A 24,239-nucleotide genomic window follows, 5' to 3' on the forward strand; every position below is an offset into this window, starting at 1 on the left:
GTGAAACAAAGAAAAATTCTTTACTTCATTTATTTAGTAGATAACCCTCACTCTAGTAAATTCAGTAAGCTAGGGGAATAACCTTTAAAGATACTTACCACAAACTGAAACAATGGATGACAATGGTCCCTTTAAATGAAATTGTTACAAAATGTGTGTAATGTGGCAAAATTTCTATAATCTCTCCTTGCTGTTATGCATTATCCTTTTATGTTTCAAAATCTGGAAATAAGTTTAAAGTTTGGGGAAGGAGTTGTTGGTTTGTTTTGGAGAGTAGGCTTACTTAATTTCTCCAAACAAATCTGTCAGGCTATTTTCTAACTTTTTAAGGTAACCCAAAAGACCAAAACATAAATCTGATGCATTCACATAACTGTTTTAAAAACTGAGCCCATCTCAATCCATAAAAGTCTTTATATCGTTTCTGCTTAAGCTGCCTTTTTGGTAGTTGTGGCACAATATCAATAAATATGGTTAATGTAAACTAATCATTCTCCTTGAGTGGAATACTTAACTTGATGGTTGTATTTACATGTCAGTATGAATTCTTGCCTACTAGTCTACTTTGAGTATTCTGCTACTAAAAATGTGCAGTTTGTGTATCTTATTACAGAGTTCATTTCATTATTATAGTTGAATTGTCCAATGTTCATGTTATTTTGTCTTTATTATTATAAAATTTGTACCCTACTTCACTTTGATTCTCTACTTTGCTTCCTCTTATATCTGCTAAATATGATTCCTTGCTGGTGGGCCAATACAAAATGAAATTTTGAAACAAAGCCATTTGACAGTACTAACTGCTTTTAGAACTATAGCTTTATAATGAAAATGTCTTCGGGTATTGGGGAAGTAAACGCTATTTTTTTTAACAGTTTAGATTAGCCAATGTGCCTGTGTCTTAAATTGTAGCATTGTTTTTAGGATACAATGTATTAATCAAAAGAGAATCAGCTGTACTGTGAATGCTTTCTTTTAAAGTAAAATTTTTATTGGCTAAATTAAATATGTACTCCAATATAGTAGGTTTTCATAACTAGTTTGGGATTATGTATGTCAGTCCTAACCATCAGTGGCTTGTGTGGGCTATTTTTTAAATTCATGGGTTAACAGTGTTATCTTGTGAACATTTATTTCCTGAAACATATTTTGAAGCAGTTTGAAACCTGCTGTTATAGTTAACTGGATTTTATGGTCAATGATGAAAATTATGGTTCCTTACATTTGTGAAAGCCTTTTGAAAATGAAACTTATGAGATAAACATATGTTATCTCATTTCATACTCATAACAGTGCTGTGAGGTAGATAGGGCAGGTGGCAGTGTCTTTGACAAATAAGAGACAAAAATTTCTTGATCTTTTCCCAGTAGCATGTAACTTGTTAGTATCAAAACTTGGACTAAAAATTAAAGTTTCTCAGGTGTTCTTACCACAATAAAAAAAAAATGGCAAAAAAATTTATGGTTCCTTGATTCTTAGCACCCATTTCAATGGTAGTTGAAAGGGTTCTTAACTCTTTGTGTGTTTGTCTTGTTTTTTAAATTATAGTGATTCAAGGTCAATCTCCCCACCCCACCCCCCTTTTTAAAAATATGGTAATTTTGTAAGTCATTTAAAATACAATAGATTTATTCCATATTCAACCAGAAAAGTTTGAAAATGGCATATGAATACACTTCTAAAATTTGTGACTCATACCACATCCTTAGTGCTTAATATGGTACCTGTTAACATGACTAGGTATTCAGTAAATATTTGAAATTAATTCTTAGGCCTTTGGACTTGATAAAGCATCCACAGTTTACTGGTCTGCATAGTAGTTGATATTGATTTTTTGTGTGCCTACTAAAGTTTAATAGCATATGAATGTCTTAGAAAAAAATTTTATTGGATTTTGAGTGATCTCTAAAATTAACGATCTATATGCAAACTTTTTAGAGGATTTGAAAGACATGTCTGTTTTTTCAGGCTATTTTGTCACTCCATACATATAAAATTGTTTCCCTACTTTAGTTTAACGTTTTGGGAATCCTCTTTTTTTTAAAAATTAGTTACTGTTTTTGCTTTGTAATCCATGGTTAAAAGTAATACATGGACTTTGCTTTTCAAGTGGAATCCATTGAAGGGAGAAAAATCTAGCTTAGTATTCAAATCTTTTCTGTCAGTTCACTTTCTGTTTCCAGTTGGCATATTTCTAGTTTTGGTCAGTTGTGTTTACACCGAGCAGTCCTAAGCAGCTACATTTGATAAAGTGTGAAATGCATGTTCCTTTAAGCCAAGCTTCTTTGTAATTTAGGAGGGCAGCAACAACCACCTCAAAATAAAATTCAGCTTTTAATTCTGTTCATCATCTTAAAACAAAGATTTACAACCAAATCCAAGCCTACATGTGACACCATCTTTATATATTACAGCCTTAATAAAGTCAATATAGCAGTGGTCTCTTAAACAGATTTTGAAAATCAGTCAAATTGTTTTTTGGATCTAGTGATCCCAATGTCAAGAATAAAAGCAAATTAAAAAAAAAACAAAATTTAACAACACTACATGCAGATCAGTTTAACAAATCATTAATTTTATTTGTCAAACATGTGTTGAGTATTCACTGTGTGTACAAGGCACTAGGAAGTGTATAAAAGTAGAATAGACGCATTAGCTCCCCTACCAACCTAGAAACTATGTTATGGACAAAAATAAATGACATGAAGTTAATTGGGAATACTTGTCACAAAAAACAAGGTTAGTATAAAATAATGCAAGAGTTCACCAGAAAGTGAGTTGCATAGTTGAGGCACTGTTGAAGTACTGGTGGCTTTTGAGCGGTCTTTGAAGGCTAAGTAAGAGTTTTTAAGAGATTAAGATGAAAGTGAGCAAGTGTTCTGGAGAAGAGAACTGCTGGGAAATATAGGGTATTAGGGAGAAGTGGTAGGCATAGCTTAGAGCACATTGGGTTACTTCATAGTAGGATATAATTGTGCAAAGATTGTGAAGAGCTTGGAATACCCAAGCTAAGGAATATGCACTTTACTCTGTAGGCAATGAGAGACTGTATGTCTTTGTGGAAAAGAGTACTATGATCAGAACTATTCTTAGAAGGGTAGAAAGAAGGAATAGAATTGGGTACATTTCTAAACAAGAATCTCTAGATTTCTCAATCCCTTGCAATACAGAATTCAAGTTACATACAGTTAAAAACTTCACTCTTATGGAGAGGTGTTTGTGTGTATGTGTGTGTACGTGTGCTTATTTGTGATCATAAACTTCAAAAAAATTTTACTGGAGAATTAAGCAATACTTCCCTAAGATAAATCTTGAGTATTGCAATAACATATTATTTCCTTTGTCTTACCAGTTTCATAAGTAATATTGACTTAAGATGTAAATAAATCTCACAATTAGAAAATAAAGTGTCATTTAGGGTATTATACCCAGCAAGAGTACCTTTTGGACAGGCACTTTTATGATTGTTTCTCATTCTCTTGCTCTTTGTTATTAATAAACATTTTGTCTATTTCAGTTGATCATCAACTTTTAAACATTGAAATTTAAAGAATCTACTTCTGCATTGCTATGGCAGTATTTCTGAGCCAACTGAATTGAAAATATTTGGCGGTGTTAAAAAATAAGTGTTAATTTAATTCTCAAACTGATGGTTGTTTTTTTTTTAATGTATTCCTTTGAATACCAAAGGATTTCCTTGTGTAAAAATATTTGACTTTTGACTCACTATTCTTTTCATTCCCAAGGTATATCTAGACTTGTGTAGTTACATAATGAGTTGTATTCAGTATTCTGCTGCCTCATACTTTTAATGTCTTAAACACAAGCTCATAAGCTTGTAGTACAGTTACAGATGCCCTAAGGTTAGGCATCTGATTATTTCCTTAATATTTTCTTTTATAATGGATTTCAACATGTACAGCTTGCACATAAGTAAGGTTACCTCTTAATTATTGAGAGTTAGCACATCCTTGATCTTTGGCTGTTTTATTGCCTATGGCCTTTCATTGGAGAAAGAATAGACAAAGGAAAATATTGGCTGATCATTTTTCAGTCTTTAGGTTGTTTCATCATCCTCAACTGACTATATGGCTTTCTGAGCTATTTAGAGCCAGTAAGACATATTTCACAACCAGTCATAATTATTTGCTAGAAATTGGGATGCATTCAGAAGCAGAGAATATACAGCCTTTACATCTGTAAAATAATTTAGGATACTTTATGCATGGTGTGCACTGAGACAGAAAAGACTTATTAGTAAAGTCATGGCTAGGTGGTTTTGTTTTATACTTTTGCTCACTGCCATCGATTGCCTATCAGTGGATGGTAAAACTACTTTAAATTAGCATGATTGTGTAGAGGGTTTTTTTTTTTTACTAGTAGAAAAAGTCCAGTCACTGTTATTCACATGTGGACTTCTGTAATAATGGTGGTTATAGGTCTTCACAATAGAGCTATAAAAGGAACTGTAGCTTGTGAATTTACTAATAAAAATCTCAGTTGAGGCAGGAATGAAGTGGTTGAGTTTAAATGATAATTTTTACAAGGCCAAGAATTGAAGTCTTTGCATGATTGTGCCATGCTTTTTTATTTTACCTCTCATAATCCGGACGGCTGACCAGTTTTGACTTTAGGTCTACTACCAGTTGTCTGTCATTAAATGACAAATGATGCCAATACTGGAAAACTAATAATCTTTAGTAATATTGCCTTAATTTAACAGCTCTACATTAATCATACTCCTCCACCACTGTCCAAGAGTAAGGAGAGAGAAATGGACAAGAAAGATTTGGACAAGTCGAGGGAAAGATCCAGAGAAAGAGAGAAAAAAGATGAAAAGGACAGGAAAGAGCGGAAAAGGGTTTGTAATTTTTTAAAAACTAGTTTGGAAAGCTCATTATCATGTACAGTAGCATGTTTGTTGCCTTTTTAAAAGCACTATTTTGTTGCATGGCAGTCTGTTATTAAGTGTTTTAACTGGTATTTTCACCCTAGAGTGTCTTTGAATCTTCTACTGTAATAAAGCTCTTCAACATAATAATCTCTACCAGCTCTGCTTGTCTTTCAAGTCATTTTACCAAGTATGTGAAACCGCTGCAGATGTTCTCCAATGCTAGTTAGCTAGGCTCTTCTTGTATAATACTTTAAAACAAAAACAAAAACTCTTGATCAATGTAGTTCACAATTCTTGGTTCTAGGATCACTCAAACAATGACCGGGAAGTGCCACCAGACTTAACCAAGAGGCGGAAAGAGGAAAATGGAACAAGTAGGTAGACTTATTAATACTTTTCAAGCAATCATCAAACTGAATTGGAAAAAGCTTTCATGATTCTCTTTTATAATTTTAGTGGGGATTTCAAAACACAAAAGTGAAAGTCCGTGTGAGTCTCCTTATGCAAATGAGAAAGACAAGGAAAAAAATAAGTCAAAATCTTCAGGCAAAGAAAAAGGCAGCGACTCATTTAAATCTGAAAAAATGGATAAAATCTCTTCCGGTGGCAAAAAGGTAAATTAGGAAAACAAAAATAACAGTGTACCTTTTCTTGGAAAATCACCCATTAGAAAATTTAGCAAATACTGAGTTTTTTTTTTAATAGCAAATAGTCTTCTTAATTCTTTGAGGGGGGAGAAGAGGAATCATTGAGGGAGGGGAGATTATCTGGGGAATTTGAGCCAGTTCAATTCCAAATGACTGGGAGGGTAGAATTAGTTTACCTCTGAAATTCCTTTCCTCTCCATTCCACTCCCACCTACTTCTTTTCATTGAGTTTCAGCCTTTCTTTTTGTGTTTTTTTTTTCCACCAACAATTCTTTTAATTTCTCTTCATTCATGTGATTAAAATATGGTCACAAGAAAGTCTTTATTAATTGTGATTTTTGAACATATTTTTATAACATTTTCTCCTAATAAACTTATATGTTTGCAACTTACATGATTTTCAAATTAGATATAGTGTGCATTCTCTTAGATACTAATAGGTGATACTCAGTACATCTTGTGCATCCGCCATAAAGTAAGCAAGTCATTATTAAAGTGTTTGCGAAGAATAACTGATATATATTCAAAATATTTGCCACATATTCATAGTTCTTAAAAACAGTTCTGGAAAATTATAAGGTGATAGTTTTAAAATTTCTATATGCTTTAAAAGGGAGCCCGCTCCTTTTAGAGAAGTATTTTTTTAACTGAGGTAAAAGTCACATAACATAAAATTAACCATTTTAAATTATACCATTCAGTGGCAGTTAGTATATTTACATTGTTTTGCAGTCATCATCTCTGTTGAGTTCTGAAACATTTTCATCACTCCAAAGAGATACCATGTACTTATTAAGCAGTCATTTCCGATTTCCCCCTCCCTTCTAACCCCTGCCAGGTACTAGTCTGCTTTCTGTCTCTGTGGACTTAACAAAATTTTTAATTATTTCATATAAATGGAACTGTATAATAATGGGGCCTTTTGTGTCTGAATTCTTTCACTTAGCATAATGTTTTTGAGATTCTTCCATAGTGTAACCTGTATCAGTACTTCATTTCTTTTCATGGCTAAATAATATTCCACTGTGTGTGTGTGTGTGTGTGTGTGTGTGTGTGTGTGTGTATATATATATATATACACACCACATTTGTTTATCCATTCGTCAGTTGATGGACTTTTGTATTGTTTTCCCTTTTCGCTATTGTGAATTGTACTGCTATGAAGTATTTGTTTGAATACCTGTTTTCAGTTCTCTTGTGTATATATAAACCCAGGAGTGGAATACCTGGGTCGTATGGTGATGCTATCTTTAACTTTTTGAGGAACCACCAAACTGTTTTCCACACTGGCTGCACAGTTTACATTTCTACCAGCATGTATGAGGGTGCCAGTTTCCCTACATCCTTGCCAACACTTGTTATTTTCTGTTTTTGTTTTTATTTTTATTTTTTATTATAGCCATCCTACTGGGTGTGAAGTGGTATATCATTGTTGTTTTGATTTTGCATTTTCTTAATGACTAATGATATTGAGCATCTTTTCATGTGCTTGTTGGCCATTTGTATATCTTCTTTGGAGAAATCTATTCAGATGCTTTGGGCATTTTTAAAATTGGATTGTTTGTCTTTTTGTTGCTCAGTTGTAAGAATTCTTTATATCATCTTGATACTAGACTCTTATGAGATATATGATGTGCAAATACTTTCTCCCATCCTGTAGGTTGTCTTTTCACTTTGTTGATAGTGTTTTTTGATGCATGAAAGTTTTTACTTTTGATGAAGGCTAGTTTTTTCTTTTGCTGCTTGTGTTTTTGGTGTCATGTTACATAAGTTTTTGAAGAAAAATGATGACTGATAGGTGATAAAAGGGATTTTGAGCTGTTACATTTGGTTTTCCCTTCCCCAACTAATTCCACCATTCGTTATAGGAGTCCAGGCATGATAAAGAAAAGATAGAAAAGAAAGAGAAACGGGACAGTTCAGGAGGAAAGGAAGAGAAGAAACAATATCCTTTTCATCTTATTAATGTTTTTAATTAGTGTAATGAAAAGCTTTGATACTGGTCTTATTTATAATTGTACCCTTGTAGTATATAGTTACCTTTTAAATGGTATATAGTTACCTTTTAAATGGTCTCTACAGTTAACCCTCTCAGATGTATATAATGTGGAAATAGGAGACTTGATTTTTAAAAAATAAAACAAAAAACAAACAAAAAAACTTCTTTGGTGACTGTGTTTGTTTTATGCCAGCAAGGGATTTAGAGTCCCTCTGGTTGTATTAATCACCAAGAGGAAGAAAGGAAACAGAGAATCCCTTGGGCTGGGGGCATGGGGAATAGGAGGGCAGGATGATGTGGCAGATGAGCAGAGCTGGTAGAGTTTGAGGCTACCAGGCTGCTCAGAGCCAATTAAACCTACAAGCTGAGGGGTTGTACTAAAAGATGAGACACAGTTCTTTTTTTCCCCCCCAAAGTTGTTTTCCCTTAATTTGTCATCTACTCATAAGTCCTCGGACAAGCACAGATAATGAAGACTTTCAGTCAAGGTGAGTATTCTCTCACCTCCTTTTCATTTAAAGCTAGAAATGTAAAATGAGGTCTGATAATGTTGAAGAAACTAGATCAATTTTTCAAGATAACAACTACAATTTTTCACCTGAATATAATGATCAGGTATTTGGGTTAAGATGCAAAATAGGATTCATGGTTAATTTTTAAACTGTTTTCATTTTAAGCTTGCTGATAAGCCACACTTTTTTTTTTTTTTTTTAGCACCAAGATGTGTTTAAAAACATCTGGTTTTCTCTTCACCACTCATTCCCATCTTCTCTGGATAATTAATTACTTTTTTTTTAAGTACCTGTATTGCCTTGTAGGTAGTGGTGGTATCCGCATTTTACAAGTGAAGAAACTCTGAGAGGTTAAGTTGAAGAGGGTGACAGAGATATTAGCTGACAAGCCAATATGCAAACGTAGGTCTTCTTGCCCTTTAGTGTTCTCTGTTCTTCTTTTTGCCTTTCATGCAGAGATGTTATCCAGAGATTTTTGTTTTTTGTGCCTCTCAAATACCACTGTCCATGTTTTGCAAAGCCAAAAATATGATCTGTGCTTTTAGTTCTGGAATTTAAAATATGAAGCTTTGTTTTCAAAGTAGTTACACTTTATGTGAGATTTTAGAAGTGTTTCATCCATCTTAAAAAAAATTGTGTGTGGAGTGTTCACAGCCTTAATACAGTCTTTTCTGAGCTCTCAGATCATGATTTGAATAGTTACTGTTTGGTGGTGCCTTAGGATTATTGAGGTATGTAGGATGATTTGCCCTTTGCTTTTAATGTTTCAAGATGGCTGTATTTGAAGTTGTTGACTCTTTCATAGCCAATTTTCTTGCTTCCATATTAGCTGTCACTTTTTAATGACATTAAGTAGACTCGCTGTCTCTACCCTCTCCCTAATATTCACTGCTTCTAATCTTTTATAAAACCAGATAGATAGCAAAGGCTGTTTACAGTTGTTTAAGAATGAGAAATGTCTGAGAGCCTGTTCTGTATAAGGGTATGAGCTTTATGGTATAGATTTTGTCATACTTATTTTGGCTGCAAAGCAGGGATTTGAGGTTGCCAGATAGGTAACTTTCTGTCAAATAGTGTGCTTTCTCTGCTTTGTTATTCTGTGCTTATTATCTAAGTAGTAGAGTAGATGAGAGTCATGAGAGAGCGTTTAGAATTTAGTAGATTTTTTTAAATTAAAAAGATTATAAAAGAAATATTATTACCTATTTAAAAATTCTGGCCATCCCCTACCCCAACAACTAGCTGTCTTCCCTAGTGAACTATAAACTCTTAATATTTTTTCATTCGTTACCATAACCTTCCTTTTAGTTTGGCATTTGGCTTTTTACTTCTCTCTTTCACATGGTCCCCTTATTAAAGAAAATAAACAAACAAAAAACCCTACCTCTTGTATCTTCATTAGAATGGGCCAACCATTGTCACTGACAGCTTTCACTGTGATTTCATACATTTACTTAGTACCTAAATATTATTCTTCATTTGTGAAGGTTATGCTACAGATTTCCTTGGGTTCTCATTCACACTGGCCATGGATTTGTATAATCTCTCAGGACCAAAGGCAGAAAAAGATGTTAGGTTGCTGGTCTTTGTAGCAACACTTCTCTATTCAGATATCTTTTTAAGATATAGTTAGCTTGATGTTCATCCTGTTCAGTTTTTTGTTATCAGCTATGTACTATACTCTCTTCTTGGGTAGACTCTTAATTTTGTGAGGAACTGGTTGATTTTTTTCCTTTTTTCTGGCTGTCCTGGCTGCTTCCTTCTGTTGGATATATACTAGGGTTGATAAAATCTTTCTGTTGTACTTCCTTTTCATGTAGAGGTCTCATCATTTCTGATTGGCACCATTTACCTTTAAGCAAGTTCAAATCTGCTGCTTCTGCTCCCTCTCTTATTTTATATTCTACAGAAAAGAGAGCAGCTACATATGTCACATTTCCACGATTCGAAGTTGTCATTAATTGTAAGATTCATTATTGGTTTCTAGAACTGTTTTCTGAGAAAGGTAGATAGAGAAATGACATTGGTTTGTATCACCCTGATTTCAGAAATATTAAAATGATCATGTTAGAGTTAAGAAAATACAGTATAAATGACCTTCATTAAATTTCTTCCAATGTCTTCTGTCTTCTTTTCCTGTCTCATAATTTTTAGTTTCCAAATCCTTTCTGCTTATTCTCTGTATCTTTCTGTTACTTGTTATTGCTAAAGTCTTTGCCCAAATTCATCTTCTCTTTGATTTAGTCTCTTCAACGCTACTAGCTGCTTTGCCTTTAACCTTTTCTCCAATTCCTGTCTATGAAAAATTTCCATTTAGAACCATTAACTTCTCAATTTTAATTTGATATGTATGGTACTCAATTCATGAGTTCAGCTAACTTTTGAGAGTCCTTTTGTGAACCAGATGCTGTGCTAAACTGAGACTTCCTTCTAGATTTTGAAAAGCTCAGTCTTCTTGCACTTTGGTTTTGGATTCTTGGTTCTTCATTTCAAAGAACATTAGCAGTTAGCTCTGTCCTGTCCATCTGTGTTTGTAGTATGCTATATTCCTATTCCAATCCTCCACTCCAATGAAGCCTAATATATTTTACATCTCTCACCTCTAGTCTTTTATGTGTAACCTATCTCTTTTATCGTTTAAACCCGAAGTTGCAAATTCTCAGCTCTTAGGCAGAATGTGGCTTTACCTTTATGGCCTCGCGTGCTATTAAACATTTAAAAAAATTGGTTGCCTTTAAAAAAATCAGAAGAGTTGACAGAAACTCAAATTTCATTTTGTTTTGAGGAATTGGAATGTCTGGCAACATTGTGTTCTGATTTTTGCATGACACTTGCCTATGTGCCTATCTCCCTTAAATAGAGAGTGGGTCTTTTTTAATAGTTTACCTCAGTCAGTTCCCACTGGAAACAGCTCACTTCATTTGTTTTCATTATACACTAGCTCCTGAAAGAATTGATTTCGCCATTTCTGTTCTGAGCCTTTTTTCTTCAGTCTGTGCTTGGAACCTGATCTCATAAGCGCTCAGATTGCTTATTTTAGGAATGTGTTACCATGTTGAGGCACAGTCCTAGATGCTGGTAATATGTGTTGGAGTAGGGAGTGTTCAGTTAAGTTTCTTTCTCAGGACTTGCCCATTGCTTATGCACGTGTGTTGGTCACAGTCACTGATTTCTATGTATATATGAGAGTGTTGCATATCCCTCTCCTTAGGCTGTGATCTTGTTGAAGGCAATAACTTCATCCGTTCCTTCTAATCAAACAACCAAGTATTTTTCTTTTTTTACCTGCTATGTTTCAGATACCCTGTTAACTTTACATAGAGGGCTATGTCCAGAAGTATTAAGTATATCTCTTTGGGATTGAGGAGAAACATCATTGACCTTTTTTGCCCTCAAAAAAAGAGGGTTCAGTTTATTTTTAGCATTTGATAGTATACTGTTTAAGAAGTTGCTTTGTGTGCTGTGAAATGTTTTTGAAGGGTAGGTTTATTATGGTTTCATCTGGGTCTGTACGTAGCAATCATTAAATGTGTACAAAAGTTTTGTTAGGAGATTGAAATGATAGATCCTAACTATTTTTCTCTTCATAATCATCCTTTAAAGCATGAGGTATGCGTTCTGTGCGTTGATATTCACAAGCACCAGTTGGAGAGAACAGGAGGAATTTTCTATTGCCTTTCTTCCACTTAAGGCAGACCAAATATTCACTCAGGTGCTGTGCTGTTCTTCATCTGGACATAGGCACGAGCACTTCCAAAAGGCTCCCATGCCACATGTACCCCTGAGTATGACTATTCCCTACACATTTATCCTGAGAGGCACCCCTGGATGTGCTAAGAGTCAGTTCAGCAGAATCCTAGTTTTAACTCTGTTCCATTTTTATCTACATGGATCACCTCAGTAAGTGTGTTTGTTATGATAAGGATTCCTGTGCAGCTGTATAAAGGTAAGTGAAGGAGTCAAGTGGAATTAGGGTAGGTGTTCCTATGTCTTTCTCCTGTGACTTCCTTCTTCCTTGTAAATGTTCATTGGACTTTTTAAGTGTCAACTTCATCTGTTTGTGCCTTTCTGCTTGAGGGGTGTGTGTGTGTGTGTGTGTGTGTACCTACTAGAATTAACCAAGAATAATTATAATTCAGTGGGCTTTATTTTATAGTTTCTCAAAATAAATTCTGTTGCCATCCAGAGGGCTCTTTTATGAGGAATCTATGAACTATTGAAATATTTCTTAGGACCTTTTTCATGAATTTGATCACAAAATTTGTGTGTGTGTGTGTGTATGTATAAAGGCATACCTCTGATAATAAGGCTGATTTTCTCTTTGCCTTTCTTCTGTACTTTGATCACCAGTTTAGCTGCCCTTTTCTCCAGATCACCTTACCTTTCAAACTTGCTTATTCCTGTCACAGCTCTCTATGAAGCAACATCATTTAAAATCAGCTGCCTCAACTCAGACAGGGTGCTCTTTGAGGGCATTTCATGCATTAGTTTTATGGTGCCCTGACAAAGGAGGAGGGCATGGTGGAACATAGGAAAATGACAACCTTACTAATACAACAGGGCCTATTTCTGGCAAAAAGGAAAAAAAAAAAGAAGAAAACCCGAGGATGTCTAGATAGTTCACAATAGAAAGTGATGTTGACACATGTAATCTTGTCTTAGCATAGTGGAAGGCCATCTTTTGTTGGAGTTTGTCCTGCAAACTTGGTATTACCAATGGAGTTTTACAGCACCAAGAAAGTAGAGATGTCTAGAATGGAGGATAGCCAGCTCTGAACTGAACCTGAAGTAGAAACCCTTTCAGAAACGTCAACAGTCCTAGGTGTGAAAAAGGTAGATCTGTGGGATGTCTTGCACTTAGAGCCTGTGCTTTCTTATTTACAATGGTTAAAGTTGCACATATTGAAAAAAAATAGTTCATAAAAAAATAACCTTAGAAGAATATTTCAGGTAATGTGGTATAAACTTATTGTTAATGAGAAGAAAATACTACTCTGCTGGAAGACAGAATCCTGAAGTCTGAGTTTGGCACTGTTTCATCACTATGTGACTTTCTTCTTGATGGCAGTTCTTTATGAAGTTCACTGAATTCAGGGCAGTTTTCAAGTTTGTAATCCCAGAACTTCAGCGTTATTTTATAAATACGTTCTGGACACTGCTGAGAGACTGACGTCCAGTATCTTCTTTCCATTTGCTCTTGTGCTTGCTGATTTGTCATTCCAGGGTATGGACAGACCCCTAAGCTGAAGGTCTCCCAGAGGAGGATGCCAAAGCTCCATGCGTCACTCTCAGAACGGTATCTCCCATAATTAAGAGCTTCTGGTGCTGTCCATATAATGGGAATCTGCTTTAAATCAGAAGATGAATACACATCACCATCCTCTTGACGAGACATTCCAAAGTCACTGATTTTCAGAACATTATTTTCACCTCCAGGCAGTTTCTTGCAGCAAGGTCCCTGTGTATACAATTTTTACTCAAGATTCACCATCCAGAAGCAGCATCTAATGAAAATTTTACTAACTGTTTCAGTTCATCCTTCTTTCTCAGAAAGGAGAGGAAATCAACTCCTGGAAACAGTTCCTTAATTATGTAGATAGGCTGTATTTGTGTGCGAACTCTTATAAGTTTGACAATATTGGGATTATTATATTGCTTGAGGATTTTGGCATCTTGTAAAATTTTTAATTTCAGTTCCTGGGAAAGATCATCTTCACATGTTTTAACAGCAATAGCAGTTTTATCCTTTAACGTGTCCTTAAATACACCATCAGAATTTCCCTTGCCCGGTAATTGTGACATCTTCATGATTGAGAACCCATTTCTTATTCTAGTTATGGCCATACTGATATCATGGTACTCTTTACTGAAACATTGACCTTTTTTGCAGTTAAAAAAGTTGAGGTAAAACTCACATAATGTAAAATTTGCCATTTTTTTCTGTTTTGTTTTTTGGTTTTTTTAAAGTATACTCACCGTGTTGTAACCATCACCACTAATTCCAGAATATTTCCATCACCCCACAAAGAGGCCCCACGCCTGTTAGCAGTCACTCCCGATTCTCTCCTTCCCCTAGCCCCTGGAAATAACTGATATATTTTCTGTCTCTATGAATTTGCCTATTTTGGACATTTCGTAAGAATGAAATCATGCAATATGTAGCCTTTTGTGTCTGGCTTCTTTCATTTAGCATCATGTTTTCAAGGTTCATCCATGTTGTAACCTGTACCAGAACTTCATTTCTTTTTAGAACTGAATAATATTCCATTGTATGAATGTGTACCACATTTTGTTTATCCATTCATCAGTGATGAACAGGAACAATGATTTTTAAGTATTAAAATTGTAAGTTCAACATTAGTGTATCTATAATTATAATTGGTAATGTCAAGATGATACATGGTGTGAACAGAATGCTGTATAGAAACAATATGTAAATTATTTGTCAGCATATCATGCAAGTGTGATTATTTTCGAAGGCCCTTTTAGCTCTGGTTTTATGAAATATGTGAATGTAGTATTTTCATCAATAAAGTTTAATGCGTTAAGCATAACTTTAAAATTTGAGAACAATGTTAGGCAGATATGAAGTTATTTGCCACATGTTGTAATGATCATGTTTTGAATTTATTTCAATATGCAGTATTTGAAAAAATGTCAATACATAAAGGAAATGAGTATAATTAAGTCAATATATTTTTAAAGCAATTTTTATAATTTAGCAGACATTGCATCTTAATATAAGTTACTATTAAAATCATGTCCTTGTGAAAAATGTGATGTCATTTTTCTCTTTTTTGTTGATCATGTAAAATTGGTTCCTTTTCATTGCTATGTGTTCTGTTTACTTTTGACAAGCTATTGCTTGTCCCTGTGGAATGTTTTACTTGTTTCTGTTTCATTTTTTTCCTCCCTCCACTCCCTCCCTTACCCTCTTCACCCCTCTCTCCCTCACAGACAAAATGTTCAGTGGTTTGTTTTTTTTTTTTTAAATCATCATAGTGTTCCTATCATTAATGGTTTCTAAGAGTGGGTAATAAGAAGTACACAAATATTTCATCTTTATCTAGGAACTTAATTCAAGCCTTTGTTATTGACAACTCATTGATTTTTCTTTCTTTCTTAAGTCTTCCTTCCTTCCTTCCTTCTTTCTTTCTCTCCTTCATTGTTCCCTACTTCCTTCCCTCTCTCCTTCCTCCTTTCATTAGTCCCTCCTTCCCCCTTCCATCCCCCCACCACACTTCCTTCTTTTCTTCCTTACTTTCTTATCTGTCAATATAATCACTCTGTTTCTTTCAGGTGAGATTGGAATGAAATTGTTCAGCTGTGACCAGAAATTTATTTTCCTGAGTAGATTGCCAAGAATTATGAATGAAGAGGGCCCATTTGCATCTCCTTAAATTATTCAGTTAATCTGCTTTTTTGCTCCATGCCGAACACTTAAAATTGTTAGGTTGTGCATTACTGTATTTAACTTGTTGCTTAGTTTCTACATGTTTATTTTCAGTAAATGGCTGAAAGTGTTAACTGTTCCATATTTTTAGCACAATGTGCTGCATACAGTTTCCAACAAGCAAATAAGGTTACATATGTACAGAATTTCACTTTAGGTTAACTAAATATTGCCTGGGTTTAGTATTTGGTTCGGGGTTTTTTTTTGTTTGTTTGTTTGTTTTTGTTTTTGAATTGGAAATGCTTCCTTTTTATTGTTTGAAACAAAATAAACAATTATTGAACCATTTTGAATTTACCTCATTTTACAACAGTTTTAATTCATTATTTGGCCTGTTTTTAGTATTAGTCAGTAAAAACAAAGTGGGAGAAGTGTCTTATGCAATGCTTAGGAATCATTTTATATAGTATGTGTATGACATTAAAACCTGTTTAAAAAAGAAAAAGGTACCAGCACTCACTTGTCCCTTGCCATTTTTTCTTGTAATTATGTTAGAAAAATCTGAGGGGGCGGGGGGAAACAAAAAGTTAATTGTGTTTTAATTCTACAGCTGCAGGAGCTTTGTATTGCTGAACTTTCATCTGGAAAGGTTCACAGTGACATTTTTAAAAGAAAATTTTTTTATCTACTGAATTCTACAGTGTAACCTTTTTTCTAAATAAACGATAGTTTTCTCAAATCATTGTATATCATTGTGTATATTGTTGCTTATTCAAAATAACTTAGCAAAGATAATTCAGTAAGGTTCCTAGTCCTTCTCATTTCTGTCTTAGTCCATGGACTGTAATGTTTCCAAATGACATCCAATAATATGAAAAAATCCTATTTACTTACCTCTGTACCTGGTGTGAACAGTGGGCTGAAATCATGCCTAGAATTATCCATTTACTCTTGTCAGTTCCTTGGAACCAATGATACTTATGCCAATTAAATTTTTTTAGAGAATGAAAATAAAGGCTGTGATTTTAAAAAGAATTGATAAATGCTGAGCATATTTTAGAATTGGTAAAGAGATAATAAATCTTGATGCATTCTTTCAGGTAATTAAATTTGCAAAAATTGATGAGCACAGTGATTATTTGTGGGAGACTGATCCATTCAGTGACTTGAGCACCCACAGTGTGCCTGGCATACAAAGAAGTGATACATTGTTAGAATGATTTTGACATTGAGAAAACAAGGTTCACCTCAAAATCATTTGTTTGAAACATTTCAGGGAAGAGCTTTCCAGTTATGTTGCACTCACATTTTAAAGATTACATAGTTGTGAAAAGTTGCTAGTACTTAGCATAGGTATCTATTCTCTCTGTCCCCCAAGTTACTGAACACAGGTAACCTTTTGCTTTTGGCCTTGCTAGAAATGCATTGAGGATGGAAAAATTAACTTTGAATTTAACTGTACAGAAATAATTTATGTTGAAAGGAAATCTGTGTTTGTGTAGCAATAGCTATTTTTAAGTATCTTTGTTCTGTATGTAAAGGATTATTAAGACCTAATTCCTGTACCTAGGGTGCTTCTAGCCTAGCTTGAGAAATAAAGGCCAAATGAGTGCTGTTGAGGGTCAGCAAACTTTTTCTATAGAGTCAGGTAGTAAATAGTTGAGATTTTGCAGATTTATATGGACCCTGTTGGAACTCCTCAGTTCTACCATTATAATGTGAAAGCAGCCATAGGTGATATGTGAATGAATGAGCATGACCAAATTTCAGTAAAATTTTATTTACAAAAACTTGCTATAGAGACTATAGAAGATTTATTCAAAAAATATTTGAGTGCCTCTTGTGCACCAGAGGTACAGCCTTGAGCATGACAAAGTTTCTGCTGTCATGGAACTTCCACTCTAGTTGATGGAGGCAAGTGGCAAGTATTTAATGTTAGGTAGAGGTAGGTCCTCTGAGGGAAGATAAACCCAGGTAGGAGGTTGGGTGAGGTGAGACTTACTCCTTATGGGGTGAAAATGTGGAGTGAAGATGTGCAAAGCAGGATATTTTGAGATGGTTACCACAGTATGAATATTTTACTAGCTAATGTGAGCAGGAGCCCTAATCCACTATCTGTTCATGAACCTTTTACATGAAAATCATATAATACGCAGGATTTCTCAGGACCTAGGGTCTGAGCTGTAGTGGTTGGTGTCTAAGCTTGCCATTTTTCTAGAAAGGAGTTCCTTAGGCTCATAAATGGACTTGAGGGATTTCAATGGAACCCCCAGAAATTGAATGCAAGTTTGTGATGTGCATTTTCTTGGGTCTGTAGCTTTCACATGATTCTCTAAAAGATGAATCTAAGGTGACAAGTTTGTTTTTCTGGGCCTTGTTCTAAAGAACTCCAAAACCTTTATAATTAATCCTGAACCTGTCTCTTTCAAGCTGGTGATAAGTTGGAAGACTGTTGTTCATCTGTCTTGTCTTAAATGGTAGGGGCAAAAAAAAGTTAAAGCATCTTGCTCTGGCTTGTCAAATTACCTACAAGTAATTTGCAATTTAGTGTTGGAAAGTCACTGGTCTATGGTATAGGGCCGTTTTCTATTTCAAGAAAGCACTTTAGCCAAGTATGGGTGGAAATCCTAGTAGGCTTACTTTTTTCCCAACAATTATATAATTGTTTTATTTCTACCCTACCATGTTCAAAACAGATTTATGAAAAAATTACAGTATTTTTAAAAGAAAATGAGAAAATTTGATTTCTGGGTGAAACTAGTACCCCAAATGAGGTCACTACCCCCAAAATGTTGTGTACACCTGGGTCATGAATTGGTTCTGAAAAACCTGGCTGGCCACACAGAGAAGGTAATGTGGTCAGTTATTGGAAATTGCAGTGTCCATCAAAGAAAAAGCCAGTCATGGTGGAGAATAACATTTTCTGGCAGTGAATCCTAAAGAAACTTCTTAGCATTCTCATGAAGAAGTAGCCCTGTCTTTTCAGTAAATAAAACAGAGGGATATATCTTGTAATGGCCCTGAAGGTTAGCTGATGGCCAACACCTCAGGTCGTTCAAGTTAGGGATATTTCTAAATGACACCAAAATATGTGGTCCAGGCCCCCAGGTCTCATGATTTGGTTCAATCCAGGAAAACATTTTTAAATATTGGGACCGAGTTCCTAAACTGGGATTTATGATGGCCTTACTTTTTATAAGCATGTTTGTAAAGATCAGAAAACTCATGCAACCATTGTTTGGTTCCTGTGATCCAAGTAACATAAGATCTCATTAAAAACTATGCCTGATGTTTGATTTTTTTTTTCCACTTTTATGGGCACTGATCTCTAAAGGCTACCTCTTAGGTAGAATGAAGCTTATAATATTACAGACATTTAGCATTCTATCTTATCACTTATAAGAAGCAGGTTTAAATGTTTAAGTTTTTAATTGAAATTTTAAATAACATTTCTAGAGATACTGTCAGGGCCAAAGATTTTATTGGGTCTAGAGTTGAGAATAAAAGGAGGAGCTCTTTAAAATATGCTAATTCATGCTGATTGAATACAGTTTTTGTTGTATTTATAAATGCAAATTGATATAAATAAGAATAACAATAGGAGGAATATTGGAAATAGTGACCAAAGGAAGTGTGGCAACCTGAGAAGATATACATTTATGTAAGAAGAACTGCTTTTTGTTTCTGACACTTAGGTTCTGTTTTAAGCTGTAATGACCATTTCTACATAGGCCAGGCTGACAAAGCTTAATTCCTTTGATGTGTTGTTAAATGGAGGTGTTAATGGAGAAGAAGGAAAGGAGATTTTGATTGAGCACAGGGCACTTAAACTTGCAAAATGCAGTATTGCATTTCAGAAATTGCTTTCCTTTCAACAATAGGAGCTAGAAAATGACCTGATACTTAAGCTCTAGCTTAGGTGACCTCTGGTTTTTGTCAGATGACTGCTAGATGTCCTTGGATTTGAGTATCAGACTGTTAAAGAGCTGTTACCCCACCCTCACAAAATTTTAACCTGAATGATGTTATGATATTATTGTACTATATTCAAGGCTTTCACGATCCTTATTTCAATGCAGTATGTGGTGGTACTTATCTCCTAGGGTTATATATATCATTATCAAAGAATATGAATGATAATTAGATATACCACTGCTAGGTACTGTTATGCAGGCACCTTTTGTGCTTTCCAGGATAATTGATCCAAGACGTCAATAATACAGACAAAAGATCATGCTTACAAGATGCAAGCAGGAAATGAAACATAAAATGAGTAAGGTATTCATACCACATGCCATCGGGGGGCAGTTACACTTTAAGATGATGGTGAGTACTCAGGGTAAGAATGACCTCAGACTGTGATTTGGGAAGACTTGTTCTCACCAAGGTGATCTGGGAAGACTTCATGAAGGATTTAGATATGCAGGAAGCCATTCTATTTCTACTCGAACCTAGAAGGCGTAGGTCTTTTTGGATCTGGTTTAACCCTGAGTTGGCACTGGAGGAGGCAGAATGTTGAACAGATGAGGAATTCTGGTATAGTACAGAATCCTTGAAGTCAATCTGTTTTTGTACTGGCCCAAGTTTGGATCATACCTCTTTGTATATGGGTCCACGCTGCCTCTAAACTTTTTCCTTTTTTGGTCTTTTTTCATGACTAAGCCTGATATCACCAATCTTTTTATTGCCTTAGTCAGTGTTAATCACATTTTTCATGTCTTTACAGGTCATGGAAAAGTTATTGCCTCTATGTCAAGATGATTTTCTTTGTTTCCTGAGTGTAGATAAGCTCCACTTGTACTTCCTCACCTGGTCTTCACAATGCCCTTTTGTTCATGAATTAAATCTAACAACATATGTAAAGTGTGTAAATAGGACCTAGCACATGGCAGGTACTCAGTAATTGTTAGCAATTATTTTTACTGTTAATACTTATACCAGTATGCAAACTAGGAATCGTCAGAATCAGAATTAACTGAACGTATTAGGCCCTTCACTCCAGATATACTGAGTCAGATTCTCCGGGGGTGCAGGCCTGGAGAAGTTTTAAAAACAGTTCCTTGGGTGATTCTAATGTAAGGACCATATTTGGGAATTAACAGAGTTTAATCAGCCTGCAATCCTGCCATCTCTATTCTTATCCCAGTTAGGGACAGAACCCATCCAGAGGCTTCTTATTTATAAGGGGATAAGCATATTAGGCCCCAGGGAAAAACCATCCTTAGCAAGAAACATTTTAAAATCAAGCCTCTGTCTTGGGATCAGAGTTCATCAACTCTGCTAGCAACGTGCTGCTCTGGTTCACTCTGACCCTCCGCCTTCTCCAGCCTGCCTTCACTGACCTTCACGCACCTAACCTCCTGTTAGCCTAGACCTGAATTAGCACGAAGCATCTACTACCAAGGTAAGTAGTTTGGGGTTCGGAACTAGTTTTGATACCACTTATACCTTCTCCTTTAATTCTTACCTGCAGTGGTTCACTTTTCTATGATTGGAGTTGCATTCAGGGCTGGGTTTTGTCCTTCATTCCTTACTTTTCTTTGCATGAATATCCTTATGTTGGTGAGTGGGAGGCTGCATAAATATTTAATAATTCAATGTTGTAAGTTTCTCTAACCACTGCTCTAGCTGCATCTCACAAATTTAACGTGTGTGGTGTTTTCTTTTTCTTTATTTTATTTTATTGAAGTACAGTCAATTACACTGTGTCAATTTCTGGTGTACAGCATAGTGTCCCAGTCATGCATATACATACATATATTTGTTTTCATATTTAACTTGTGGTGTTTTCATTTCCACTCAGCTCAAAATATTTTCCAACTTCCCTTGTGATTTATTCTTTGACCCATGTGTTTAGAAGTATGTTGCTTAGTTTCCAAATATTTGCAGATTTTCCAGATATCCTTCTGTTAGTGATAATCCAGTTTTGTTCTGTTGTGGTCAAAGAACTTACTTTGAATTATTTAAATCCTCTTAAATTTACTGAAACTTGTTTTATGGCACAGCAGCTGGTCTACCATGGCGAATATTCCATGTGCACTTGAAAAGAATGTGTATTCTGTTTTTGTTGGATGCAGTGTTCCATAAAAGCCAATTAGGTCAAGTTTGTTGGTGGTGTTCCAGATCTTCTGTATCCTTGCTGATTTTCTCTCTGCTTGGTCTGCCAATTACTAAGAGAGGTGTTTAAAAATTTACAAATATAATTGTGGATTTGTTCTATTTCTTCTTTTAGTTGTGTCAGTTTTTGCTTCATGTATTTTGAAGCTTTGTGATTAGATGCCTGCACATTTAGGATTATATATTCTTGGTGAATTGACCCCTTTATCAAAAGGAAATATTTTTCTTTACCCTTGGTAATATTGCTCATTCTAAAATCTAGTTTAATATTAACATAGTTTCTCAAGCTTTCTTTTGATTATATTTGCATAGTATGTTTTTTCAACTTTTTCCTTTATATTGAAAATGAGTTTTCCTGCATTTTAATCCAATTTGACAATCTCTGCCTTTTAATTGGGGGTGTTTAGACAATACATTTAATGCAATTATTGAGTGGTTAAGTTTAAATCTGACATCTTGCTATTTTTTTTCTATTTGTCCTGTTGTCTCTTCCTTTTTCCCTTTTTTCCTGCCTTCTTTTAGATGGGTTCTGTCTCTTTTTCCTCATTCGTAAAGTGAGGCTAATCATGACAATCATTTCATAATGTAGTCCCAAGGATTAAATGAGATATTTATACAATGGCGGCTGGCCATATTTATAGACAGCTCTATAAATGTTTGTTTTTTTAAATCAGAGGATGGAGAACTCCTTGGGGTATCAACTTTCCAGAGATTTTTGGTTCTAGACCTGTTATGTTCATATATAGGTGAGGGAGGTTGTGGTCTATAGGTGTAGTTTAAGTGGACACTGAAAGGCCCTGGTTCCAAAATATCTTCCCTACTGGGTAGCTGTGGTGTGTGAAATAATCATAGTTAAGCACCTTACAAGCACTTCTGGAGATGTGCATATTCATTAAGCTAAGGCATTACGGGAGAGGGCAATCAATTCACTAGCACTGAAGCACAAATGATTTCTGGTGATACAGCTTCATGCTCCCATATTTGCTAGGAAAGCACTGAGAAGTTTTACCTAGGGAAAATCAGAGAAAGGGACATGGCCTGATCTTGGGAGAATGCCACAATGGGCAGCTCAGATAGCTACTTGAAGCTGAAAGGAGAGATGGGCAATTTGCCGAAAAGGACCCGACCCACTTGGTGGTTTTACCTTGGGCTGATTTGTCAAGTTAAGCTTCTGGGTTTTGTATTTGCTTGCTTCCTCCAGTTTCATTGTGAGAATATGTCACAGTTGATATTTAACTGTTTGACTCTTGAAATAATTGACTTGGTCATACTTTACATTTCACTCACGTGCAAAACATAAGGTAGCTGGTTTGGAGGTCTAAGTGGTAGAGGGTTTGGAGCAATTGTGCTTTTCCCTCTTTTGCCTCTTCATTGAGGATTTGTTTTGTTCCTGTGAACTCTTCATCACTGATCTAGAATATAAGCTCCATGAGTGTAGGGTCTATTTAATACCAGCCCCTAACATAGTGCATGGCACAGTGTGGGTACAAAATAAATATTTCACTTATTTGTAATTTCCTCCAAATGAATAAAAACTTCTAAGTCAGATCAACAGATCATTATCACCTGCTTGACTCCCTGCCTTCATTGTTCTTCAGTTCATCTCACTTGGACCATTAAGGTCCTCTGGGCCCAATCCTATCCTTGGGCTAGAGGGGTATGAAAAGTGCTGGACAAGTGTTTCAGCAGCTCAGACATTAGCTTTACTGCTGGTTCTGCTTCAATCCTAAGTGAAGGTTTTGGTAACACGAGTTTTCTCTTGCCCCTTTATGGCTAACCCCACCTATGTGCCCCAGATCCATGAATAGAGTCCTTTCTCTGTATCCCAGTTAGTCTAGAGTTGGTATCCATATCTCATATACAAGACATCATGGCTGAGTCCCTAATACCTGTTGCTCAGCCTGCTGTCCTCTCCCTCAACAAATGTGAAACTACAGCTTGTGTTAGCCTTGAGGTGTTTAAGAGAGGTTAAAGACATTGGGAGACGGTTACTAAGAGAACAGAGGGTACTATACAGAAACTTGGCCTTTTGGGAAAGTTTTCTTTAAATTGCTCTGCAACAGGAAGGGAAAAGGAGATCCTTCCTCTCTTCTCTCCTTCGACTGATAGCAGTAGCTCCATGGTTGAGGTGGATTTACAATCTGTAGGCTTTTGTGAGCTGGTCTGGGACCCTAACTACCCTTTGTTCTTATGGTAAAATATGTTCTGAGTTTCAAACAGCTGACTTACAAATAAATTTTGGAGCACAACCCAATATTACATAATATATATAACAATGGGTGCTACTCCTTTTCTATAACTCTTGACAAATAGCAGAGAAGGTTTTTCTTTTCAAGGCTGATATAATTATTTTTGACAGAAGATGAGATAGCTAAAGAAAATTTGCTTTCTGGTTATTTTTACTTTGGTGGAGGTGGCCATTATTTTGGGAAGGATATTAGTTTAGAGCAACTTTTAAAAAACCATTGGAGTTCAAAATTTTCCAAACACATCTTCTTCTCTTTGTAATTAAAATAACACTCATTGAGGCAATTTACATGGCACAATTTCACAGGGACTCTTTAATTGTTCAATTCTGTTGGCAGACACAAAATGTAGATGTGTAACATCCTAGGAACAAGAATGGGCTAACCTTTAAAGAAAGAACATTATGGGTAATAGAAGATATCAGCCAGAG

General features: G+C 35.3%; 1 protein-coding gene and 1 pseudogene across 11 annotated transcripts in view; one reads left to right on the plus strand and one right to left on the minus strand.

The window, feature by feature from the left end:
• The window catches only part of THOC2 (THO complex subunit 2), a 99,936-nt gene extending 83,744 nt beyond the window's left edge, over window positions 1-16,192 (plus strand). For 6 of the 11 annotated variants that reach the window (XM_031445165.2, XM_031445171.2, XM_031445167.2 and 3 more), the window contains exons 34-39: window positions 4,724-4,861; window positions 5,199-5,268; window positions 5,351-5,508; window positions 7,410-7,486; window positions 7,983-8,028; window positions 13,276-16,192. In XM_031445165.2, the coding sequence (XP_031301025.1) occupies window positions 4,724-4,861; window positions 5,199-5,268; window positions 5,351-5,508; window positions 7,410-7,486; window positions 7,983-8,010 (471 nt within the window). In that variant the 3' untranslated portion in view covers window positions 8,011-8,028; window positions 13,276-16,192. The other 5 variants (XM_064482775.1, XM_064482776.1, XM_064482774.1 and 2 more) reach the window with 4 other exon arrangements.
• On the minus strand, window positions 13,025-16,390 carry LOC105098901 (tyrosine-protein kinase Fer-like; annotated as a pseudogene).
• Window positions 16,391-24,239: the final 7,849 nt, after the last annotated feature.

The sequence above is a fragment of the Camelus dromedarius genome, chromosome X (assembly GCF_036321535.1).
Source record: "Camelus dromedarius isolate mCamDro1 chromosome X, mCamDro1.pat, whole genome shotgun sequence".
NCBI lineage: Eukaryota > Metazoa > Chordata > Mammalia > Artiodactyla > Camelidae > Camelus > Camelus dromedarius.